The 23,276-nt window shown below is 48.1% G+C and overlaps 1 protein-coding gene across 8 annotated transcripts in view; it reads right to left on the bottom strand.

Annotated features, from left to right (window-relative positions):
• Positions 1-412: 412 nt before the first annotated feature.
• Positions 413-23,276, bottom strand: part of CYB5RL (cytochrome b5 reductase like) — a 28,394-nt gene continuing 5,530 nt past the window's right edge. For 2 of the 8 annotated variants that reach the window (XM_004448845.3, XM_023592624.2), the window contains 6 exons: positions 21,283-21,431; positions 17,690-17,777; positions 14,054-14,158; positions 10,616-10,819; positions 4,829-4,935; positions 413-2,533 (listed from right to left, as the gene is read on the bottom strand). In XM_004448845.3, the coding sequence (XP_004448902.1) occupies positions 2,386-2,533; positions 4,829-4,935; positions 10,616-10,819; positions 14,054-14,158; positions 17,690-17,777; positions 21,283-21,431 (801 nt within the window). In that variant the 3' untranslated portion in view covers positions 413-2,385. Of the gene's footprint in view, positions 2,534-3,426; positions 5,163-10,615; positions 10,820-14,053; positions 14,159-17,689; positions 17,778-21,282; positions 21,432-23,276 lie in introns of those variants that run through there. The other 6 variants (XM_071217428.1, XM_071217429.1, XR_011649664.1 and 3 more) reach the window with 6 other exon arrangements.

The raw sequence follows: 23,276 nt of genomic DNA, 5'->3' as shown, positions 1-23,276 counted from the left end.
ACTGACCGTGGGTTACAGGATCATTAAGAGATTTGAGCCTAGGTCTGTCTCATTTAAAAGGAAAGCAAAACCACAGATTAGCAGGGGAAAAAAGAACCCCAAATGGTGGTACATACAAAGTCCTTTTGGTTTGAACTGAGCAGGAAAAGAAGAGGGGCAAGCAGAGGAAAGATCACACAAGCTACAAAGGCCAGGAATTGTTGTATTATTTACTGTTGTGACTCCTGTGCCTAGAACAGGGCTCGGGACACAATAGGCACACAAAAGTTATTTTTAAATGAAGGACTGAAAAACTCAGAGGCATGAAAGTTTATAGCCTGTTCTGGGGTGGGAGAGAGGGAACAAATGTTTTTACGCCCTTGTTTCTCAAGAGCATTGACCAGGTACCTGACAAATGTTACCATGTTTAATATATTTTTTAAAATATTTAATTATGGAACTATTTCAAACACATCATAATAATACAGAATAATACAGCAGACATCAGCAAACCCATCATCCAGCAACCTGGTTTCCCAGCTGCTAAGACAAATACCAGAAAATGGGTTGGCTTAACGGGGCATTCATTGGCCCACAGTTCGGAGGCTGGGAGAAGCCCGGTACCTAGGCATCAGCAGAGGGACGCTTTCTCCCCGCAGACCGTGCCGTTCTGGGGCTGGCTGCCGGTGCTCCTTGGCCCTTGGCTTTTCCGTCACACGGCTGTGTCCTCTCCTTTCTCTTCCGCTGACTTCCAGCTTCTCCTCCACATGGCTTTCTCTTCCGCTGACTTCCAGCTTCTCCTCCACATGGCTTTCTCTTCATAAAATCTCCAGTAACAGGATTAAGAACCCCCAACCTTACTCAGTTGGGCCATAACTTATCTTCAAGAAGGTCCTACTCACAATGGTTCACACCCACAGGAATGGATTAAAACTAAGAACATGTTTTTTTCTGGGGTATACAATTCAACCTACCACACCCAGATTGACCAGATGTTCATATTTTACCATATTCCAGATGCTTTTGTAATAAAATGGTACAGATACTGCTAACAGCCCCTCCACCCCATCCCATTCCCCCCATTTATCCCCAGAGGTCACCACCATCCTGAAGTTGCTGTATCTCCCTCTTTCCCCAGCATTTATTTTGTGTTTTTAAATTTTTAAAATACACTATACCTATTGTTACAGTTTGTTTTTCACTCAGTTATTATGATTTCAGAATTTAGACTACGTTGGTACATGTAGAATCTAGTTCATGCACTGCAACTGCTGTATGGTATTCCACTTAAGAATATAAAAGTTTATTTTACCATTCTCCTATTGATGGACATGTAGGTAGTTTTTATTCTTAGCAATTTCCAACAGTGCAGCAATAAAAATCTTTATACGCGTCTCCGGGTGCACTCACATGTCACATATAACCTTTACAACAATTACATGTTAGAATTCATATCCCCCGATATGACCTTGGAGGATTGCTTAATGTCTCAGAAGCTTGGTTGCTTCATCAGTAAATTGGGGTAATAAAATAGCACACATTTTCATGATGATTATGTGTTTTAATATGGATGAAAACCTGCAAAGTACTCCAAGAATATTAGTTGTTTGTTATTCAGGCATCTGATATGCAGGATGTCCCTAGCACCCACCCACATGCCGATACAATGACCAGGCCCGAGGGGGAGGCCCTGATGTGCTCACACACAAACCACAGTCTGATGAGCGCAGCAACAGAATGCTCACCCCCGAGTCCCCTAATCCAGAGGCCTTCAGTGGAAGAGGCAGGCACCTGAGCCGAGTCCTCAGAAGTGAGGAGGAAAGAATAGCGAGCAGCACACTTTCTAGTGGAGGCAGATGGACAACCCAGGCAGAAAGAGCAGCAACTGTGAAAGGACTGATGCAAGAGAACACGTTTGGGACCTAAGAACTGGGGGTGAGAGGGGAAGCAGCAGAAAAGGCTGGAGAAGTGAGCAGAGCTGAGATGCCCAGCCAAGGGGTTTATCCTGAGGGCAACCAGGAGCCACTGAAGGGCTTTCAGTAGAAAAGTGATAGACCCAGATGTGCACGTTAGGAAACTCAGTCGGGCTGCAGTGTGGAGGGGGGCTGTGAGGGGCAGACACTGGTGGCTGGGGGACCAATTAGGGGAGCGCTTACGCGGTGTGGGCTAAACACAGGGGCTGAACTGAAGCAGATGTTTTTGCTACAAGAATATGTCCCCTAATCCCTTTAGTTGTTGCCTTCCTGAATGCTCAGGACATGCAGAAAAGACGAAGACCCATCTGGCTCACAGAAATCTTAGACACTTTATTGCTGTCTGGCATCCCTGGAGCAGGCAAAACTGCCATGTCTACCACCCCCACCCGGCCCCAGACAGGCAGCACGGGCATCGGCAGGAGGGGTCACCTCAGTTCAAAGAGGTCCATCTCACACATCCAGCCGGTCCTCTTCTCTGCTTACAGGGCTCCCTTATCGTCTTGGGAGGTACAGCACCCAGCCAGGAGCTCTCGAGTTTCCAAAGATGTGAGCCCTCTTGGCATTCTGGCACCAAGAACCTATGATAAGAGATCCCACTAGTATCCAGACTCTACAGACCCAAATGGAGTGAAGGGAAGGGAGAGCGACACATTCAAGGATGAAGGGCTGCAGGTTACCAACTGGGTGGTCCTAAGATCTAAATACCAGACGGCAGGGACAAAGACAGACAAGGACTTCCCCAGACCCTCTGTCCCTTAAGACCCCTTAATCATTTCCCTGACCCTTCCCTAGGTTCGGTCCCTGCCATCCACCATCCTAGCACTCCTTCCTTCCCTTTTTATAACATGCATCCCTTTCGGAATTACAAGTGTAACTTCTGCCTTCTTTGCTAGGCTGTAAGCTCCCTGAGAGAAAGGACTGCACCTGCCTTGTTGCCTGTTGTTCCTTCAGTGCCTAGAACTGTCTGGCTGCTCAGAGGCACTCCAGGAGGATCTGTGAGGGGAGGGCCTGTAGAATCTCAGTTAGCAATTGAGATAACTGAGAAAGAGGAGAGTGGAAGACTCCCAGATTTCAGAGGCACAGAGACAGGGAAAATCTCTTCCCAAATCACAGGACTGGGCAGCAGTTGCTTACAGTTCTGATAAGGTCTTCCTCATTCATTACCCTGTGCCAAAACAAGAGGCTTTGAAACAGACTAGCATTTCCCAAAGTGTATTCCATGGAACACAGTTCTCAAAAGATTCTTGAGGAGGAAAGTGCCCTCATTTTAGTAATTAAACTAGTTGGAGAAACTCTGGGTTAAACAAAATGAGAAGGGCTTCTTTACTGTTGGTCTTTTCTGAGCCTTCAAATGCTAACGCACACTGTGATTCCTGAAGATCCTGTGCAATATTCCCCCACAGCTATTTGACCATGGAATCTCTCCTGTGAAACAGAGTTTGAAAACTTCTGCACACCACCCCCCATCTGCTTATTGTAATTATTTATTGAACATGGCACAACACAGATTTTTGAACCTTTTGGGGGGGGGGCAAGAAAATCCTTTTTTTTAAGTGTAAATTACCTCAAGCCCCAATATATACATGGGCTAAAAGTAGAACTGCTTTGGTTGAAGGGCGGCCCGGAGATCCACTTGAGGAATCCTAGTGCCCTGCAGAGTTCAGTTTGAAAAGCAATGGTGCAGAGGAATGAGACCTGGCTTTTGGTTGCTGGCTCTGCTGCTAACTATTCTACTGTGGGCAGGTCACTTAGCCTCATTGGGCCTCAGTTTCCCCAAGTATATGAGTCTGTTAAACTGGATGCTTTTGGAGCCCTGAATTTTCGGCTTCGATATGACAAAGAGTGTCATTCTGACTGTGGAATTCTAACTCTGGGATTCCATGGTTTTCTGATTCTACGATTCCAAGGCTTAATATTCTCTGATTCTGGACTGCCTGTAGGCAGCCTGAGCTGCTATAGCACACTGGAGCCCAGGATGTGCAAGCAGAATTCATTAACTGTACTGCCCTGCCCAGAAGCAGCAGGCCCTTGGGGGGGGGGGGGGCACACTCCGTGCAGGATGGAGGGCATAGAGTGGGCTGCGGAGGGCTGGGTGGACCAGAATTCAGCAGCTGCTCTGTGGGCAGAGCAGGGAGAAGGACCCAGGTCTCCTGATTCCTGCTCTATCTTTAGATCTCCATAGCAACTGTCGCCAGGGTGCCAGAGCTGAAGGTGCGGGCTGAGCTGGCTGCCTGCAGGAGGAGGGAGGGGTGTTTTCCTCCCGTGCCTCTCCTTTTGCTGGGGAAAGGACTCTTGAGCCAGGAAAAGGAGGCTCAGAGCGAAGTGGTTCGCAGTGAGAAAGGCCTGGAGCCTTTTCTTCAGCCCCAGCCAACACAAAATAAGGATAAACAGGGGTCCACCTCACCCTGTGAATGTGGTCAGCTCACAGGCCCAAGGCCTCTTAGTGGGTCAAGCTTGTGACATTGGAGGTACACAAGTTCCTCCTCCAAAGAGCACTCAGCCTCTCCCCTGGCCACTTCCTAAGCATTTGGGAGCACCTACTCTGAGCTACAGCTGAGGCTCCAGCAGGGGCACACAGTCTCCAGAGAAAGCAGGCCTGAAACAGTAATTACCGTAAAGTCCTACAGCACCCAGGGAACTGCTTCCACCCCCTCTCCCGCCCAACTCCTACTCATCCTTGGGACTCAGCTTGGACTCTGCTTCCTCTGAGAAGTCCTCCCTGACTCTCATGCTGGCTAACTCTCCTCCTTGAGAAAACCACAACTCCTTGTCCCCTCTGCTCATAGGAGGACGCCAGGAGGTGCTGTTACCCTCACAGGGGCCATGAGAATGGAGGGCTGCAGGGATAAAGACACTTGCCCCAGGTCACTTGCCAAGTGAGCAGCAGAGCCAGGCCTGGGCTCCATGTCTTCTCATTCCAGTCTGTGCTGCCTCCTGCGTCCCAATAGCAGGCCCCTGCCGTGGGCTTTGGAAGCCAGGCCTGGAAAGGAAGGCAGACCAGGGCTAGAAGAGGAAGTAGGAGTTCTCGGTGAGGCCTGCACACAGCAAGCAGTTGGCCATGTCTTTGGTAAATTCAGCTGAGCCACAGACTAATGCAAACGGCTTTCTCCGACAGGAGCTGACCAGCTCTTCAATCTGGTCCTGGGCCAGGCGGCCAAAGCGAGTCTTCTCCCGGTAACTCCAGGGTAGCTGCTCTGGGGAGTTCTCCTGGGAAGATGAGAAATAGAGGGGATGACTTCGGGGAGAGTCCTCAGAGTTCGTGTAGCCGGCTCCTCTCTACCAAACGAGGAACTGGAGGCGAGGGGGGTGGGAAGCAACTTCACCAAGTCCTACCACGGAGCAGGCATTGCTCATGCTTAAACGCATCTCCCCCTCCTCACAAGTCTATGGGTAGGTTACCCTTCTACCACAGGGGAGACGCAGGGAGGAAAGGACTTCCCCCAGGGCACACGAGACAGGTCTAGAACTTAGTCCCCCATCCTTTCCCACTGCCACCCAGTGGCTGCTGCACCTGCTGCTCTGGGAGGAATGTTTTCTTCCACGACTGTGAGTCTCCTAGAGTCTTTCCAAGGTTATCCATCATCCTCACCCCTGGAGCACAGTTTTTGTTTGTTTTAAGGTTCCAGTTAATGTAGTCATTTGACAGGTCTTTCCTGAGGGCTCGCTCTGGGCCGGGCACTATTCTAGGCCTTGGGGAGACGGCAGCTGCTGGAAACAGACCAGGTTCCTGGACCTGTGGAGCCTGGCCTTGTGGAGATGTTAGGGATAACATCCGTTTATGGGTAACAGAGATCCCAAGCAGCAGTGCCTTCACCAAGGAAGGGGCTGGCTGCTCTCCCACGGAAAAGCCAGAGGTAAGACTCCAGGGATGCATGAGGTTCCAGATGCCCCGGAGCCCAGGCTCCTCTCTGGCTGCCTGGGGCTTTTATCCTCGGGGCACAGAATGAAAGCTCCACCTCCAGCTGATTTATTATGTTTTTCAAGTAAACATTTTATTGAAGGATAACATCTGTACAGAGAAATGTACAAATCATTAAGCGTACCTAATCTGAAGAATTTTAACAAAGCAAAGACACCCATGTAACCAGCTCCCAAATTAAACCCAGAAGGGCCGTCATCTCTGCAGGTGCTATTAAGGTGAGCACCTAGTTCCTTGGGCTAAGGAGAGAGGGGGGTGGGGAAGGAAGCCCGCTCCACCCCACTCCTGGCTGAGGGAGCGTGGCCTCTCTGAGCTACTGTGAGAAGTGCACTGACTGGAGAGCCACTGTGCTGAGCCGGGCTGGGGCGAGGCCCTGTGGAGGCTCTGTGAGCACTCAAGGCCTTGGAGCCCCACCTTACAAAGGCCTCTGACCTGGTGGCCCTGAGGACAGCACTCTGGTGCTGATGAGGGGGATCTGATGATCTGGACCTCTCCCCTTCCCACATGTGCGCTGACCCACCAGATGGGCCCCAGCCAGCTCCCCCTCCTTCCCCTCCCCACTGCCCCAATCCCCTCAGGCCAGTTAGGCTTGGATCAGCCCACCCTAACAGCGCCAGGGCTGCACTCTGTGGACCTGAAATGCTCTGGGCCTGGCTGCTGCCCTCCAGGGGTCACTGCTCCTGGGGAGGGCGAGCCATCAACACTGATGGCACAGTGGGGTCAGTACTGCAAATGAGAGCCCGGGCTCTGGGGAAAGCTTCCAGGATGGAATTACAGCTGAGGAGAGAGGTGAGGGATGAGGAGGTATTTGGTAAGGGCAGGCAGGAGAACATGAGCAAAGGCTCAGAGGCTGGCAAAGCAGAGCAAACCAGAGCACAACATTCAGTGAGGGCAGGACAGAGCCGAGGCCACAGGCCACAAAGCTAGCAGGCTCACCGAGGGCTTGGACTTTGACCTAAGAGCTGTGGGGGGCCAGGGAAGGGCTGGAAGCCTTTTAGAGCTGGTCAGATGCTCCCAGTAGGCTGCAGGATGGAAGACCAATCAGGAGGGAGTGGCTGCAGGTGGGAGACCCTTGAGGATGCTGCCACTGTGGCCCAGGCGGGAGGGAATATCCTGGATAGGGAAGTGTGGATGGGCGGGAGGTGCCTCCCACTCCACACACAACAGTCGCCCCTCACCTGCCAACGATGGCCATTCACCTGCAGGACCCCAACTCACCAGTACTATCAATTTCCCCACCCAGGGCTCTTGCTGGTGACCTTTAACTCAACTCTCAAGCCCAGGCTCAAATGCCACCTCCTCCATGAAGCCCTCACCGACCCTGCATCCTGGACATTGTTGCAGCACCTCTCTGTGCTGTCTTTATCCTGAGGAATAGTAGCAGCATGGCCTCTGGAGGACCACCTGGCTCCACACCCAGCTCCCCACCAACTAACTGTGTTACCTTGGAAAGCCTCTTAATCTCTCTGTGCTTCAGTTTCCACATCTACAAAATGGACATAACAGCAGTGCAAGCCTTATAAGACTGGGGTGGGAATTAACAGTACTGGGCGCAGAGAAAATGCTCCCTGAGAGGAAGCTGTTATCATCTGTCCCTGTGGCGTCTTCCGTGGACAAAGATGAGTGCCTTGAAGGCAGGGACTGGGTCATCTTCATTTTTGTATACCTGGCGCCTGGCACATGGTAGAGGGCCAAAGAGAAGGGAAAGGAAGGCTGACCAACAGCTGGGCAACTCGCAGGTGCCTGCCTTCCAGCCTCTCCTTGGGCAGGGCTGGCTGTGCAGCCAGGCAGCAGTGGTCCTCCTCTCCCTCCTTTCCCCTGAGGCTGCACACCAGCCTCCTGCTCCATTCGCCTGTCCTGGGCGACTACTGGTACTACCAAGGTTCAAGCCGCTAAGCATTCTGTTCCATGGACAGGCCAGCAGACCCCAGGCCCCGGGGACCTGGGACCAGCCACAATGTCAAAAACCACCCAAGTCTTTAAGAATCCATACAGGAGACTGAAGAGGGCTCCTCCACAGTAGAGATCAAGAGGCTGTCTGTGAGCAACAGGAAATGGGGGGGAAGGTCCCACGGGGCCAGAAAGGAGGAGTAAAGCTACAGCCTAAGGGAAGGCCAGTGAATAAAGACAGCTAAGGGAGTTGCTTAAGATAAGGGGCAAAGATGGGCCCCCACACTATGGCTCAGAGGGGATGATGTAGGAGGAGTGAACAGAGAGTGTGACAACTTGAATTTGGTGAGTCCAAAAAAAAAGATTATGTTTTTGAACTAATCCATTCCTGTGAGTGTGAGACCCTTTGACTGCATTAGATTCCTTTAAAGCAAGGGGTTCTTAACCAGGGGGAAAGATTTCAGGGGGTCCATGAGCTTGAATTGAAAAAAATCAGCTCAATAAGATGTCCAACATGATATGCATGTTGCCTTGCCAAATACTTTACTACAGTTTAATGTTCTTATTCAACATAAATAACAACAGTGCACACTGACATGTCTTTAAAAACTAAAATTTGGGAAGCAGATTTGGCTCAATGGATAGAGAATCCACCTACCACATGGGAGGTCCAAGGTTCAAACCCAGGGCCTCCTGACCCGTGTGGAGCTGGCCCATGTGCAGTGCTGATGCACGCAAGGGGTGCCCTCACGCAGGGGTGTCCCCCGCATAGGGGAGCCCTACACACAAGGAGTATGCCCTGTAAGGACACCCACCCAGCACGAAAGAAGTGCAGCCTGCCCAGGAGTGACGCTGCACACATGGAGAGTTGATGCAGCAAGATGATGCAACAAGAAGAGACACAGATTCCGGGTGCTGCAGACAAGAATATAAGCAGACACAGAACACACAGCGAATGGACACAGAGAGCAGACAACTGGGGAGTGGGGGAACAGGGAAGGGGAGAGAAATAAATAAAAAATAAATCTTAAAAAAAAAAAAAACAACTAAAATTTAACTTTAACTTTCCTATGTTTTTGATGTATTGGATTTTTATTTAATGTGTTAAGAATAACATATATAGTATTATATCGTAAGTTTTTTATTTCAGTAACTGCATTTCAATATATGTAACTGATTTCCTTTGTAATTTTATTTTATGCATTTAAAACATTATTCTCTCAGGGATGTGTTGGTGCGGGTATGATATATTTACTAAATAATACACAGTATAATGTGGACTTACTATGATTTTTAATTTGGTGTAGCATGTTCTAAGTGCAGTGGATAACAGCCTGCAAAGAGGTTGGTAAGGATGGTGGAGATGGTTTTATGACACTGCGAGAAAACTCAAGTTTCTAAATGTTTGCTGAAAATGACTGTTTGAACAGATGTTGAACCATGTTATCAGGTATTGGAAGTTATGGGAAAGTTGTAAAATGTAATTCTGAATAATCCTAAAATTTAATTTGAAGACATGCCAATGTTGAGTGTCACAAAACTATCTGCCACTACATTCTGAGAAGAGGTCTGTGGTTTCTGGCAAAGGGGTCCATGGAACAAAAAGGTTAAGAACCCCTGCATTAAGGAACCTTGATAAGATCAATTTTGATTGGACTAATCAGCAAGGTTGGGTCTCCGCATCTTACTGGAGTCTTATATAAATGGAGACACAGAGTGAAAGAACATACACAGAAAAGGGAGCCCTGCCATTTGACCGTGCCATGTGAGAAGAGGACTCAAGGATTGCTAGCAGCCAAAGCTGAGGGGTGAAGTTCCCAAGAGGGTGAGCCCATGGAGCAGCTCAATGTTGAAGAGAGAGCTACATGCCTGAGTGCACACAGCTGGGCTCAGGGAGAAAGCAGAGCAGCTAAGGCTGAGAGAGGAGGCCCAGAAAGAGACGAGCATATGCCTGATGGCCCACAGCTGAGCTCCTGGAGATGATGAGTCTTGAGGGGAAGGCAGGGACCTAGGTATAGACTGGCTACCATCCTGCCTCATCACATGGCAGGATGCCAGGATCACCAATAGCTGACTATAGTGAGAAAGCATGTCTGATGATGACCTGATTTGGAAATTTTTGCAGACTTGGAACTGAAAGCTTTTACCTCTAATAAATTTCCCATTATAAAAGCCAACCCATTTCTGTTACTTTGCATCAGCAGCCCTTTGGCAAACTAAGACAGAGGGGATGGGGAGTCAGGGGGAGGAAGAGTCAGGATGTAAGTTCCAGCTAGGGTGTCTGCAGCTTGGTGAGTAAGAATGCAGCTTTCCTCCCATCTAGTGACAAACTGATATGATCAGGACTCTAATAAATGCAATGAACTCAAATCCAGTTGCCTCCATCCATCATGTATGGAGTGCCTATGCTGTGCCTGGCCCTATGCTAAGCGCTGAGAAGAGTGGCAATCCAGACACATGGTCCCTGCCTCAGGGAGCTTATATCACAGCCTAGAGGCAGCCTGGCCTTTGGGCAAGCAGGCCCCACCCCATAGAATTACTGTAGCTAGAAGGTGGGTGGGAGGCTGCAAAGCATGGTGGGTAAGAGCTGGAGCTCTGGAACTGGACAGTCCTGGGCTCAAATCCTGGTTTTACCTGCATCTAGCAGCATGACAAGAGCTAGCATCTTCAACTTTGAGCCTCCGTTTCCTCATATGTAGGATGAACACGATAATACCTTCCATGCCAGGCACATGGTGAGTGCTCAACCAGTGGCAGGGATCATTTATTACGGCTTGGGGTGGAGAGGCCACAGCATGTCATCAGGATAAGTGCAAGGTGATTGCAGAGTCTCAATCAGGGAGGGGCTCACCTGGCTAAGGACAAAGAAGGTGCGGACGTTCCAGAAGCCGGCCTGCTCTTGGAGGAAGGTTTTCAAGTAGATGCCCTCAAAGGTCTTGAAGCAGCCAACCAAGGTAACAAAGGTCTCGTCATCTGCGTTGTCTGTGATGCTCTGCAGGATGGACACCATGGGGGCCAGGCCTGTGCCCGCAGCCAGCATGAGGAGCTCACCAAACTGGGGGCAGGGAGGGCACAAGACAGGGAAGGACTAGGGGGCATCCCCTGGGACAAGGGGTCTCACCCCAACTACCCCACTATTGGGCCTTTTTTTGGGCTTGTTTGGACTAGCCTACACTGCCCTTCCAGGGCTCCCCACCTGTGCCTCCTCCAGGAAGTCAGCCTTGCTTATGAAGCACCAGAGCAGTATGTGAGGTCTGCATAATAGAAACCATGGGATTTGGGGGCTGAAGGGGAACATGAAAGTCTAGCCCATCCTAAAAGTGGTTGGTTGCCTTCTAAAGCACCCCCACAGGGCTCTCTGCTCACACGGTTCCAAGGACAGGGAGCTCACTATATATAATGGAACAAGGCAGCTTGTTCCATTACCTTGTTCCATTATAGACCAGCTCTCCTTGGCAGGGAGGTCTTTCCCACCTCACGCTGAGCAGAAACTATCCCAGACCTCTGGCCTGCTTCCTCTGCCCCAAGGCAGCCTTGTAGAGATCTGAGGGGTGTCCAGGTTTGACGCCCCCAAGCCTGCTGGTCTCTACACTAAATGAAGTAACATACTTAGTGCCTGGCACAGAAGAGCCAAGAGTAAAGGTTATCTCCCACCCCAAAAGACCCCAGTTCGATCAAGCCATCCTCAATGAACTGATTTCCTGGCTCGAGGCCTCTGGATGCACACCTGCCTACGAAAGATTAATACTCAATGCTCTCACCCGAGTCTCACAGTGAGACGTTCACCTTCCTCATCCCAGAGACTAGGCCTCTGTGGATGCAATCCAAATTTTCACTAGCCCTACTAATAGTCACTGCACACCACACCACTGTATGTAATACTTCCTGAATGGAATTTTGGAGTCACACAGATCTGGGTGTAAATCCCCAGCCATATGATCAGGGTAAGTTCTTTCACCTTTCTGAGCCTTGGTTTCTTCACTGGTAAAAAGTAAGAGCACTGCCCCCACCCCCTCCACTGTAGCACCTATCTCAGAATTGTTGTGAGGATTAAACAGGATGATGTAGATAAAGGGCCTCGTGTGGAGCCTGAGGCTTGATGAAATTAAGATTCCTTCCCCTCTCTAAGCCCCTGAGACTTCCTCATGTCAGCCTCTGCTAAGCCAAGTTATCCTGCCCTGTATCTGTGTTCTTGCCAGCCTCCAGGTCTTGGCGCCTGCTTGGCATCTCAATTCAGGCTGTCTTCTGGGAAGTCTTCCCTGAGTCTGGGCCAGGTGAAGAGTCCTTCCTTTGCATTCCCAAAGTCTCAGTGCCTCGTTCTTCACAACACTGGCCACACTGTGTTGCCATCCGTTTGTGTGTCTGTCTCCCCCATTAGACTGTGAGCATTGCGGGGACAGACCCATTTCTGGTTCTCATGAGTCCAGCATGGGTCTGGCCTGGGGTGGATACTGGTGAAGGTCTGCTGGATGAATGCATGGACCCATGCTAAGCTGAAGATGATGCAGAGAGGAATATGGGGCAGAGAAGGCAGCAGGAGCACCCTGAGCATCGTTGTAGGGGTACAGCCGAGCCTCTGCTTAAGTTTCAGTGACTGAATGTTAATGTGAGACACCATCTCTTTTCCCTCACAGCTTGGCCCTCCCTAGATATGAACCACAGGGGCTTTCCAATGGCGTTCAGAGAATGCAGGAGCAGCCACAGGCACCCAGAGGCTCTATAAGGAACAGGTGGTCAAGACAACATTCACCAAGTAGCCACGTGGGGCCAGCACTGGGTTAGGCACCTTGGTGGAAACAGAAGCCAGACCTAGTCCCTGCTCTCAAGGGCCTGGGGAACACAGAGACACATTCAGCTAAAATGCAAGGCTTTCTACCAGAAGACTGAGGAAGACTATTAATATCACACACCGCATATCTGTAAAATAGGGTTAATGGTATCTAAGGCTGTTGTGAGGATTAAATGAGTCACTACAGAGAAAGTGCTAAGATCAGAGCCTAGCACATAGGTAGGTACTATGTAATTGTGTGACATTATTACACATTGTTATACACATTTTGTGTGTGTGTCTGTGTGCTTGTACATATACCCATTCACAGAAAAGGATGTGGAAGGCTATACATGATGGTAATAACACTGGTATGTCTGGGTATATAGCCTGTGGGTGTTTTTATTTTCTTCTTTTCTGCCTCTCTTTATCTGCTGAAAAAAAATTTTTTTTTAGTGGTAATGAACACGTATTGCATTTGTAATAGGAGAAGAACCAATAAAAGCTATTTTTAAATGAAAAAGAACAGAGAGGAGGCATGATTCATTCTTTTCCATTTGTTTTCATTTTGCTTTGTTCTCCTAATTACAAAGGTAATAGGTATTCATTACAGATAATCTGGAAAGTCTAACGAAGTAAACAGAAATCACCCATAACTCCACCACCCAGAACTGCTAACATTTCATTGCATTTTCTTTCCTTTTATTTTTCTGTGCATTTTAATAGTTTCTCAATCTACTGTTCATTCGATTTTGTACCTAGTGTTTGTCACTTGGTCTTTTAGCTTAAATGTATGACATGATTTATAAACATCATTTTAAAATCCAGGATAACATTCTATCAAGAACCTGTAGCCCAGTTTACATAACTGTCCTCCTATTAGTTTTCTACAATTTCTTGCTATTATAAATAAAGTTGTTATGAACACATGCAAAAGAGTTAACATTTTGGGTTCTTTTCATAGGATAGAATTCCAGAAGTATGTGAATAAAGGATTTAAGAGTCTTAAGATTCTTGGTAAATACTGGTGTGCCATACTGGTGAACCACTTTCCAGACAGGTACTAACTGATGAGATACGATTCTTCCTGGGAAAGTTAGGGATGGACTTGATCATGCTGTAAGGACAAGGAGAAGAGCTTTCTAGGGTGGGAAGCAGTGGATTCCCAAGCAGCAAGTCATAGGACATAATTAAGGAGTGATCTCTATAGTTATGTGACTAGAACATGAAACCAGGAGGTATTTGGGGTCAGATGGTATAGGCGTCCTAAGTATCAGGTACACGAGGCTGGAATTTATAATCAATGAACAGCCATGCAGCTTTGGAGCATGAGCAGGCAGTTTTGTTTATCAGTGCCTATTTCATCTCCTTCCATGTCCAATCTCCAAGGATAGTCTCAGGATTGGGCTTGAGTTCAGGAAAAACAACACAGTGAGGCTAAAGGGCCTGAAACAGGAAAACCTCAGCCCTGGAGGAGAAGTTGAAAGAGGTCCTCTAAGGATTTCAGGTGCTGGCACTGACCTGGTTTGGTTTATATAAGAAGCCTCCAAAAGGTCCTCGCCAGAAAGCTGTATCACCTGCTCTCCAGGATTCGACACACCGGGACATCAGCCCAGTCTGGTAGCACTGGAAGCAAACACAGGGAGACCTCAGTGGAACAGGCATGGGCTGCCACTACAAACCACATTAGCCATTGCGTGGAGCTCTTCCTGCATGCTTTACTTGTGTTACCTCACTTAATCCTCCCAATCATCTGGCAAAGCTGGTACCATCAGTCCCAGTTTTCAGATAAGACCCAGAAACTTACCCAGAAGGTTAATGGCAATATTAGGATGAAAATCTGTAGAGCTTAGAGCCTTAACCACTGCAGTCTCACACCCAAATGCCTAAGAGGTATGCAGGTAACAAAACTGAGTGAAGAGCTGGGTAAAAGATGATTAACGGCAATTAACACTCAGTCTCAGAATCAGGAAGATACTAGGGATTGATGGGGACTGTGATAAATTGGAGAGTGAACACTTTTTCTAAAGAGAGAGGTCACTTCATGTTCCAGTCCATGATTTGTGGGGCTGTTAATTGCCAATTTTCTGATTTTCTAAGAAAGGCAGTAGAAAATCCATATTTTTATGTAAAATTTTCCATTTTTGAAATGTTAACAATTAACTCAAAACTTTAAAACATAATGCAAGCCAAGACCAAATATATTTATGGACTGGATTTGGTCTGCAGGCCACCTGTTTGTAAGCTCTGCATTACCCTACACCTTCTCCTGGCTGGATGAAAAGATGAAGGTTGTGGGAGAGATTCCTTCACTGGCAAAGCCAGCCTACATTTCCTTCATACTTGCCCATTCTGTGCCAGGCACCATGATGGGGCTATAGGGAAGAAGGTTGGACTGTAAACTACATGAGGGCAGCCAGTGCCTGGACCACGGAAAAGGCTTAATAAATACCTGAATGGACTAATCAATCAGTCAATGTATCTAGATTCATGCTCTCCACTTAAGGAGCTCATAATCCAGGAGGGACTGGGGCTTAGACACATACAAGGTACAAACTACCTAACATCCCATGAGAAGGACAAAATGCTGGGAGAGCCCTGAGGAGGTGCAGTTCTTTCCATAGGATAGGATCAAAGATGCTTCAGGTAAGAGGAAGCATTTGAACTGGACCTTGAAGGATGGGCGCATTCAGTGGGGATGGGAGCAGGAGCAGCGAGACGGTTCTGGGTGGCAGCTGCAGTGTGGTCAGGGACAGGACAGCTGGGTCATGTTTTGGAAACAGCAAGAGGACCTCTGTGGGTGTGATGTGGTGGAGGGGATTGAACGGGTAGGACTGGAGCAGGACTAAAAGGGTATCTGGAGTGAGCTTATAACCAGGCTTGAAGGAGAGACTGAGCATTCGTCACCGGGCCTGCTCTCAGGCACAGCCACCTCAGGTAACATCCCTGACTTCCTCAGGCACCATATGTGTATAACAAGGTCCAGAGGGAAGCCCTTGGGTCACCTGAAGAGGTCTAGGAAGGAGGGTAACGTTTGTCTCTTTATTTGCTGGAGGCCACCTTGTGTTCAGGCCTCAGACTTGGTGGGAGGCACAGCCCCAGCTGTGGCTTTAGAAGCCCTGTGGCAGAGAAAGCATCCAAAGAGAAGGGAAGGAAACTTCTGTCTCCAGCACCCACACAGAGCTTGGAAATGCTCAATACACATTTGTTAAACAGAATTGATATTGAACTTTTGTTCTTCTACTTGAGATCATAATACCTGAGGGGGCCTTGGGACAATGACATCATCTCTCTGAGCTTCAGTTTCTTCATCTGTAAAATGGGGATAATAGGATCTATGCTGCAGACTAGTTGTGAGGTTGAAATGAGATGAGAATAAAAAGCCAGAAGTAATGCCTGGTTCCCCGAAGGGGCTTTAAAAATGGGAGTTCCTTCTTCCCTTCAACTGGGAGGGTAAGCCTTAAAAAACCTGCGTGGCTTCCCGATTTGCAAAGACATTTCCAGCTCTTCCTAGCCAGTGGCTTAGGGATAATTAAGCATCTCTCTAAAGAGAGGCTTTCCAGTAAACGAAGGAGAAAATCAGCCTTGCAGCTGGGAAAGATCCAGCTGCCCTGAAGAGCTGTCTCCAGGCTTATCCTTTCAACAGAAACTCACCCAGACAAGCAGCTTGAGGAAGCAGGCCATTTGGAGAGGATTTGTGGAATCTCCCAGACAAACAGTTGTGTAGAGAAGGGATCCCATCCCAGCTTATGTGTGAGGGAAAGAACACTGGGGCTCTGAGGCAGGCAGGGAAGGTGGGAGCTGGAGACAATACTGGGGTCTTGGAGTCAGGGGGCCAGGGCTCACCCACCAGCAACCCTTCTTACTAACTGTGGAGCCCTGAGTCCTCCTGGGACCTCAGTGTGCTTAGCAAGGAAATGGGGATAATAATCCCTGACCTACAAAGACAAAAAGATGGGAAAGCTATTCTTAAGTATTGGTGTTCCCCAGGATTCTGTTTGGGAATAATGATCTAGAGCTACATATTAGGTTGACCCATATGAAACTGCTGTTTCTAAAAGTCAAAAATGTTAAAAGAGTATCAAGAATTTCATATAGTGCAACAAAATTATTCTTCCCACGTAATGGAACCCTCATGACTCTTACATATATCTTGCCTATTCTCTGGGGCTCTAGAATGTTTTGTATTCAGCCCCTTTGTTCACCCCATCTCTGCCAACCCCCACCCATCCCAACTCCCCAAAGGAACTCTATCTTACAGCCACTTCAGACTGAATAGAGTTCTCAGAAGACATTGTTGTATTTCTCCCCTTCCTGCCTTTTGTTATCCATCACCTCACCTGGAATGCCATTCGCTGCCTCTGCCAATTTGTAGTCATTCTTCAAGACCAACTCAAAACTCCTCACTCTCCCTGACCTCCTCCTGAGATGTGATCTCAGGCTGATTAGTCCCCCATGTCCCACCTTTTGCCTGATTCTCCCAACTTGCCCCTGCCCACTTGGTACACCCTCCTTCACAGCACGAATGACTAGCAGGTCCCCAAATCAGGCCTCTTTGCCATTGTACCTGCGGTTCCAGCTGCTTAGCACTTCCTTCCCACATTCTTCCTCTGCTCCTCCCTCCTCACACACAGCTCTTCGAGGAAGCCCACCCTGCCTTCCCTGCACCCCCAGCTGCCCTAAGATGGGCTGGGGCCTCCTCTGTCAGTGTCTATCATGCCGTATTGTCCTGGTCTGGTCACCTGTCCTGACTTGGGCTCCTTGAGACACAGTGTCTGACTCACCTCTGGACCCCAGGACCCAGCAAAGAATAGGTGCTCAGTGATCCCCTTCCCTCCTGGCTCAGTGCTCACCACCCAAGCCTTCTTGCTCAACGGGTAAAAAGGTGAGCTAGAGCAGCTTTACCTTCCTCAGTTTATTCCTCCTTTTAGGAAAATTGCTCAGGAACATGCCCTCTGTTGGTGGTCCAGCAGCCCCCTCCCCAGGAAAGGAGATGGCTGAAGGCCCCCTTTACCTCCCTCTGCTCCTCCTCACGCCAGCCTCCTCCTCTGAACACTGTTTTTTTCTGCATCAGTGAGAAATGCCCCATTGTGACCAAGCTGCCAAATGTAGGTGTAAGTCCATGGCATCTTAGAGCATCCACAGGAGTCAACTCACCTTAATTAAAACTTCAAAGTACCCTTTTGCATTTGCAGGGCTGATGGGTGTATAGGCTCTCTGAATTTCTAAGTCATCCACTGTGCCCCTGAAAGAAAAATCATTCAGTCGGGCATTCAACAAACCCTTATCAGGTATCCATTCTGTGCTAGGTTGTGAGACTGGTCCTCACAGAGGGGCAGGTATGGTGGGGCAAAGGAAAAAGCACTGGGCTCTGGCACCACCACATGCTAGCTATGAGATCCCAGACAAGTCTTTTACCCTGGGAGTCTCAGCTGTCCCTTCTGTAAAATGGGGACAACCATCTGTGTTCTGCCAGCCTCAGCAGGCTGTTGTGTGGTTCCACTGGTATGACAGATGGGTAAATACTTTGAAAAATGCACTGATGATGTGAGCTGTTTTGAGGACATCACTGACCTCTTCTTGACCATAGAATGATGATAAAACCAACCGCTGACATTTATTCAGCACTTGCTACCACATGCCAGGGGCATCAGAATTGGAAGGATCCTCAAAGGGCCCCTAGTCCAATGGCATACCCTATGCAAGAATCCTTTCAACAATGTTATCAACAGGGGGGACAGGATTATAATCATATGAGTAAGAGTAACAGCAGCTGTGTATATCAGATGCCTATGACACACCTAGCACATCATATGCACTGCCTCATTTAATTCGTACAACCCAAATGAAGATACTAAGGCACAAGAGGGGAAGTCAGTTGCCTGAGGTCACACAGCTGGAATTCAACCCTCACTTGTCAGACACTAGATTTGGGTTCCTCATTGCTACTCCTTATAACTTGCCAGGAGCTCCTAAAAACTCCTCTCTTATGTCCTACTATGTGCAAAACACTTCTCTGTGGTATGCAAAGATTAAAAAGATCCTGTCCCAATATATCAAAAGTGGGGGAGCTGGGGAAGTGGATGTGGCTCAAGCAATTGGCCTCCTACCTACCACATGGGAGGTCCATGGATGGTATTGGTTCCCAGCGTGTCCTAAAGAAGACAGTGAGTTGGTGCGATGAGCAGGCACAGTAAGCTTACACAACAAGATGATGCAACAAGGGACACAAGAAGAAAAACAAAATGAGAGAACAACAAAGCAGGGAGCAGACGATGAGCAGGACGGCAAGCTGGAGTGACGGGCAGACGTGGCGAGCTGACACAACAAGATGATGCAACAAGATGAAGCAACAAGAGACACAAGAGGAAAAACATAACAAGAGGCACAACAAAAGCAGGGAACAGACGTGGCTTAAACGATTAGGCACCTCCCTCCCAGGTGCCTCCTAAAAAAGAAACAAAGAAGACAAACATACACAGTAAGTGCAAACAACGAGGGGGTGGGGAAGAAATAAATAAATAAATAAAATCTTGGGGGAAAAAAGTGGGGGAGCTGGACCTAAACATTCAATAAATGCTTGTGGAATAAATGGGGAAACAAAGAACATAAGACGTGGCTTGTATGCAAAGAACATGGTGACATCTGCTATGAGAGGTAAAAATGGACATGTTGTAGAGGGAGCGATCCTCTCATCTGGGGAGCCTCAGAAAGCCTCCTAGAGCTGGGTATTGAAGGATGAGCAGTCCACTGGCAGGTGAGGATAGGACAGAAAGAGAAGTAATCCCAGACTGAGGGAATGGTCTGGGCAAAAGCTTAGAGGTAGAACCATGTGGGGCAAGTGAGGAAATGGTGAGTGGATCAGCCTGGAACAAAGGGTATGTGTAGGGGAGGGACAGAGAGAAGAGCCCGGAAGGAAAGAAAGCTGGGCACCTTGAGTGAGGATGTCACTGTGGAGTAATGTAGAACCAGAACGAATCTGATCAGGGAGTGACATGGTTAGATGTATGTTAGGAATGTCACTGGGGTGACAGAGAGGTTGGAGGAGAGGTGCCAACCCAGGGGCAGGGAGTCCTGGACACCCTTGATTTATGGATAGAGGACCTGAAATGTCACATGGAGCAGTGACCTGCCCTGTGGTCCTTCCGTCCCACTAGGACATTGAGCTTCAGGGATTGCCAGCCAGACCCATGGCTCAGAACAAGGTGGACACAAACACCAGGGGCCAGTGTAAGCAAGTTGGCAAAACTCTTATCAGTAATAAACTCTCTTCTGGTTTTCCACTTTGTTCTTTGACACTTTGCTGGCTTCTCCTCTTATTGCCAGTTCTGTAAATATCAGTGTTGCCAGGGTTCAGTCTTGTGCCCTTTCTTCTTTCTGTGCTACGCATGCTCCCAAATGCCATCCAGGTATGTGCCAATGACTCCCAAATCCATGCCTGCAGCTCTGATCTCTCTGCTGAGCCTCAACCCATAATGCCAACAGTCTGGCAGATGCCTCCACCCAGATGCCCCACTGGGTCTCAGCCTTGACATTTCTGAGAACTCAGTGCGATCACCACACTTGTTCCTCCACGTGAATCCCATCTCAGTGAGTTATGCAGGCCAAACACCTGTGAGTTGCCTTAGCCTCCTTCCTCTCCCTTGCCCTCCCCCATCTCTCTTATAGGCCTTGTCGCACCCAGCTCCTTCTACTATGGTTAGCCACCCAAGGAGGTCAACTCATGTATCTACAGGACCACCTGCAAATGCAGGTCCTGCCTACCGGGAGCAGGGCTACCCAGGTAGGAGGAAATGCAGGCTAATGCTACCAGTCTCCCTACTTTTCACAGATACTGGAAATCCAAGATTTTCTTTGTGAAACTCCAAATTTGTAAATGTTATCAGTTAATTCAAAACTCTTAGAAACACAGAGGACCAAACATAAAATATCTGCCACCAGATCTAGTCTGTGGCCACTATTATGCACAGTGACTTGCCAAGGTTACACAGCTCTCTCTCTTAGCCCCCTGCTATTTCCTCTCCCTGCTGTGCCTTCTTTAACTGGACTTTGGGTTTGTTTTTGGCTTTGTTTTTTGGCTACATCAAATTCTTACCTTTCCAGATATTAACCCTTTGTAAAATAGCATGAAGTCATAAGGAAATAAGCCGTGTGGAATCGCATAACCCTGGGCAGGTGGGGCTAGGAATTGGGGTTGGTGTAAGATGTAAAAGTAGGCTTGGAAGACTCAAGAGCCAGGCTACCTGGGTTTGAATCCTGGTTACACCACTTATTATCTGTGTGATCTTGGGTGAGTCCCTTATTTTCAGTGACAATGTCCTTTCTGTCAACAGGCACTAATCATATGCGGTTACTCTCACAGGCTCTAAAGCCAAACTGCCTGCCTTCAAATCTTGGCTCCAATACTTCCAAACTGCATGACCTTGGGAAAGAACTAAACCTGATTTCCGCTTACTCTTGGATACAACAGTACCTACCACATAGGATTCTGTGGGGCTAAGTGAGTTCATGCCTATAAGCACACAGAATTGTGCCTTGCCCAGAAAGTGCTATAAATGTGCTTGCTATTACTGTTATTATTTACATTATCTAGTTCAATCAAAGGGCCATCTGAGTTATGCATTACTATGTCTGTTTGAAGATGACAAAATACAGGCTCAAAGGAAACTAAGCAAGCTGAACTAGGCTACACAGCGAACAAAGGCAAAGCAAGGTTCCAAAGCCTCAGTCCACCCACTACCTGAGAGTACCGGAGGATGAGGTGTTGGCCAGGCTGCAGGCCGAGCTGGCTGTTCCCGGGCAGGGTGAACCGGACCCAGTAGGTGTCCTTAGTGAGTCTCTCCACAGCGCTGATGCTGAAGGCCAGGAAGGTGTCTGGGCTCAGCCCAGAGGGGCAGCTCTGCAACAGCAAAGATCAACAGTGCATAGGCCAGGGCTCCAGGGACACACAAGCATCCTTCCCACTCTCCTCAAGGAGAGGCTATCTCAGCTGTTAAGTTTTCTGCACAATTAGAGAGTAGCCCCACTTTACTTCCCCATCATGCTCTAATTTAAGAATGCAGGGGACTTTATATTGAGCTTACACCCCTCTTAAGTCTTTTGTAGCTTCTCTAGCCCCAAGACAAAGCACAGGCTTCTTAGCTAGATGCTCAAAGGTCCAGTGGGAGACCCTCTGGCCTCATTTTACCTCCCATGGATCAGGCACCCTTCATCCTCCCAAGAGTATCCTGCTCCCTCCTACCTCTGGGTGTTTTTTTTTGCTCAAGCTGTCCTCTATCCAGAACACTCACCTCCGATCTATGGAAGACCTACCCATTTTTCCAACCTTTAAAATCCAGATTTACAGAATTTAGAAATTGGTGGGACCTTAATGATTACCTAATCCAATACCCTTATTTTACATACAGGGAAACCAAGGCCTGAATAGTAGAGACTTACTGGTCTAAGGTCACACTATGGGCAGAGATTCAAATCCCTATCTTCTAGGCCTCCTCCCAGTGCCCTTAACATTCCAGCCCATCTGCACCTCCTCCAGGAAGTCTTTCCTGAGTGCCATGACTCACAGACCACTCCCTCCTGTAAATACCCACACCTGATTCTCTCCTGGAACCCCTCTCCGCTGTGCCCAGCTCAGGACCTGGCAATGTGGGCTCCTCAGGTACCAATTCTGGAACCCCAGCTAGTCGTGACAATGCTGACAGTGTCACAGTCACAGAAACTGACCACAACTCCCAGGCTTGCTATCCAAGGACTTGCCTCCGTTTTGCCCTCTTCCATACCCCGTATCCAGGCCAGGACAACCTTCTTCATGTCAGCCAGAGCACCCAGGCACCCTCCGTCTCAGTTGCCTGGTTTTGTGGAAAGAGCACTGGGTTGGGAGTCAGAAGACCTGGGTTTAGCCCCAGCTTTCTGCTGCTGACCACCTGTGAGGCCTTAGGCATAGCATTTGATATTCTGTACCTCAGTTTCTTCATCTGTAAAAAGTGGTCATGCATTCCTGATAACCCTATAGGATTATTATGAAGGTCAAATAAAAAAAACGTTATAAAAGCCTTTTACCAAATAAGTGGATATGGAAATATATCTTTTTGTATTATTATTCATTGCAAGTTACATAAATAAAATGTATTAGATAGAAATATCCTATTTTCTATTACCATATTGACAAAATTTTATACTACAATGTAATTTGCCTCTAGTACATAATGAGAGATAACAGCTACACTTTCCTGAGCTCCAACCATGTGCCAAGTGTTTTATATATTGATCCCATGATAACCTCAAAACAATCTGCAAAGTAAATATTGACATTTCCATATTTCGGACAAGAAAACTGATGTTTAGTGAAGTAAAGCAACATGCCTAAGATCACACAATTAACTAGTTGAAGTGGGCCTCTGCTCATACCCTTTCCACAACATTCCTATGGTTCTCTGTCTCCTTCTGTGAGCTGGGCTTTGTGAGGGCTAGTCCCCTGGCATCTGTTTTCTCACCAACTTCCTTGTGCCTAGCACACAGGACATAGTACTTAGTATATCTGAGAGTTCAGAAAAGGAGGAAAAAGTCAGTAAGGGCCAGAGAAGAAATTAATAATAATAATAATAATAATAGTATCTCTTATTACCTAGTGTATGCTATGTGCTTGTTTGCTCCATGAGGGCAAGGGCTGTGTCTGTCTTGCTGTCTCTCAAATCCCCAGTGCCTATTACAGGGCCTGGTATATAACAGGCACGCAATAACTATT

This window comes from Dasypus novemcinctus, chromosome 9, assembly GCF_030445035.2.
Source record: "Dasypus novemcinctus isolate mDasNov1 chromosome 9, mDasNov1.1.hap2, whole genome shotgun sequence".
NCBI lineage: Eukaryota > Metazoa > Chordata > Mammalia > Cingulata > Dasypodidae > Dasypus > Dasypus novemcinctus.
The sequence above is the reverse complement of the archived record's forward strand: the minus strand, read 5'-3'. Positions and strand labels throughout refer to the sequence as shown.